This window comes from Trypanosoma theileri (genome assembly GCF_002087225.1).
Source record: "Trypanosoma theileri isolate Edinburgh chromosome Unknown TM35_Tth_149_V1, whole genome shotgun sequence".
In the NCBI taxonomy this organism is placed as follows: Eukaryota; Euglenozoa; class Kinetoplastea; order Trypanosomatida; family Trypanosomatidae; genus Trypanosoma; species Trypanosoma theileri.
Window position 1 is genome coordinate 8,578 of NW_021639991.1, and position 1,883 is coordinate 10,460.

The following is a 1,883-nucleotide window of genomic DNA, read 5'->3' on the forward strand; positions in this document are numbered from 1 at the left end:
CTCAGATGAGTCCCACCGTTCAGTACACAGTAACGGAGAACAACACAGCCACAATCAGTAGCGGTGCTGCAGTGCGCATCCACACAGGACTGATACTGCTGTCAACATTAGCCTTGTTCTGCATATTAGAGGCAATAGAGGTGATCTCTGCATTGGGTACAGTAGATGGAGTGGTGGTTGGTGCGTCACTGACATTGTTCTCGGGGCTCGGTGGAGTAGTGTGATTGGTTTCTTCTGTGTCTGGTGCGACAGTTTCATCAACATTTGCAGGAGATGATTGCTGGGTAAGAGTACTTTTACCAACTGCACTGTTATCCCCTTTGGTATTGGATGAACTTTGGATATCTTGTGGTGCTACATTAGACTCTTGAGTTGTGCTTTGTATTGTTGTGGTACTCGCTCCTTTTTGTGCTTCAACTACCTCTGCGTCAGTTATACTTGGAGATGCTGATCTTTTACTGTTCTCGTGTTCTCCACTTTGTGGGTGGTTGTCCGCGACATTATTTAGACTAGCACTCGTCGTGGTAGTATTTGTAGTTTTTCCTTGTTGTGCCAATGGGTGTCCTGGTTCTGTTTTCACTTCTGATAGTGGTGTATCTTTCCCAGTTCCTGTAACCTCTCCAGCTAAATCTTGTTTTTCTTTATCTCCTTTCATTTGATCTAGTTCTTCCGCTTTTGGGGGTACATGAGAAACAACAGAATTAACATGAACTTGCTCTCGAAGATGTTGCGAGTCTGCATTTCCATGGGAGAATGAAGTGTGACTACCACTTCCGTTCTGCTTTTTTTTTTCCAACCACTGTGAACAAAATTTTTTGTTCTCTTCGGCAACATCTCCCAAACAAACAGCGACCTCTTTCACTGCATCTCCATCCCACGCAGAATACAATCCAGTACCGCCAAAGGTAGTATCACCCAATGCTTTCCATGAACGGCTGTTTTCCCGACCATCAACGGGATCAGTTTGCGGCGCTGATGACTTCATACGAGAATCTTCAGCAGGATGGTCCCCATTCGTTATGCCCTCCCCCGGACCAGATGTAACTTCATGATTCTGTACGTGTTGTTCTTGTTGTTGCAGTCGGTTTGTATCGTTCGGAGTCTTCGTTTTCTCTTCCTCCTTTTTAGGTTTTTGATAAAAACCCTTCTCGAATTCTTCAAAAACAGTTCCATCACGAGGAAAATTGTCAAACGCCATCACCGCCTTTGGTTGTCCATTAGCAGTAGTAGTAGTAATCCTTGTTGTGGTTGCTGCTCTTGCGGTACGCTGGCGGCAGAGGTCTGCGTACTTCCCACATGCAGACACACGGCTGCCCGCACCGCATGTAAGCCACTCGCTCTCAGCAGCGGGGCGTACACGCAGCGCACCGCCGGCCCCGCACGACACCTCCACAGCCCCACGGGATACACCACGGCCACTGGGACTGTCATTATCAACAGCAGCAGCAGCCGCCATGGTATACCCGCAGGCACAGCACAGCACAACGGCCAACACACACATCACACGGCACATCATCATCATCATCATGAGAGAGAGAATAGTTTGTTTCACGTAAAAACACTGATCTAGAAAGAAAGACAATCAAAAAGCAACAAATAAAAAATAAATGAAGTATCAAACATGTTAGGACACACAAATCTATTAACACAAGGGAAACTTACATCGCAAAAGGAAATACACACCAGTTAAGTTATGAAATAAAGCGCAATAACCTCAGTAAGAGTAAAAACAAAAAAAAAGCCCACATTCACAAATATCTCAAAAAAGGCTTAACCACCCCAGCAAAATCATCAAGCAAACAAATAAAGATATTAACTATTAGCCCAATTTACCCAGTAAACACAGAAATATACACCAACTACGGGTGTATGTCTATGTGTGT

The 1,883-nt window shown here is 45.0% G+C and overlaps 1 protein-coding gene across 1 annotated transcript; it reads right to left on the minus strand.

Moving 5' to 3' along the window:
* Positions 1-19: 19 nt before the first annotated feature.
* Positions 20-1,528, minus strand: TM35_001491030 (uncharacterized protein; the record flags this gene model as incomplete). The annotated part of the gene is made up of 1 exon (XM_029031914.1): positions 20-1,528. One exon carries the CDS (start codon positions 1,526-1,528, stop codon positions 20-22), a length of 1,509 nt encoding a protein of 502 aa, XP_028876795.1.
* Positions 1,529-1,883: the final 355 nt, after the last annotated feature.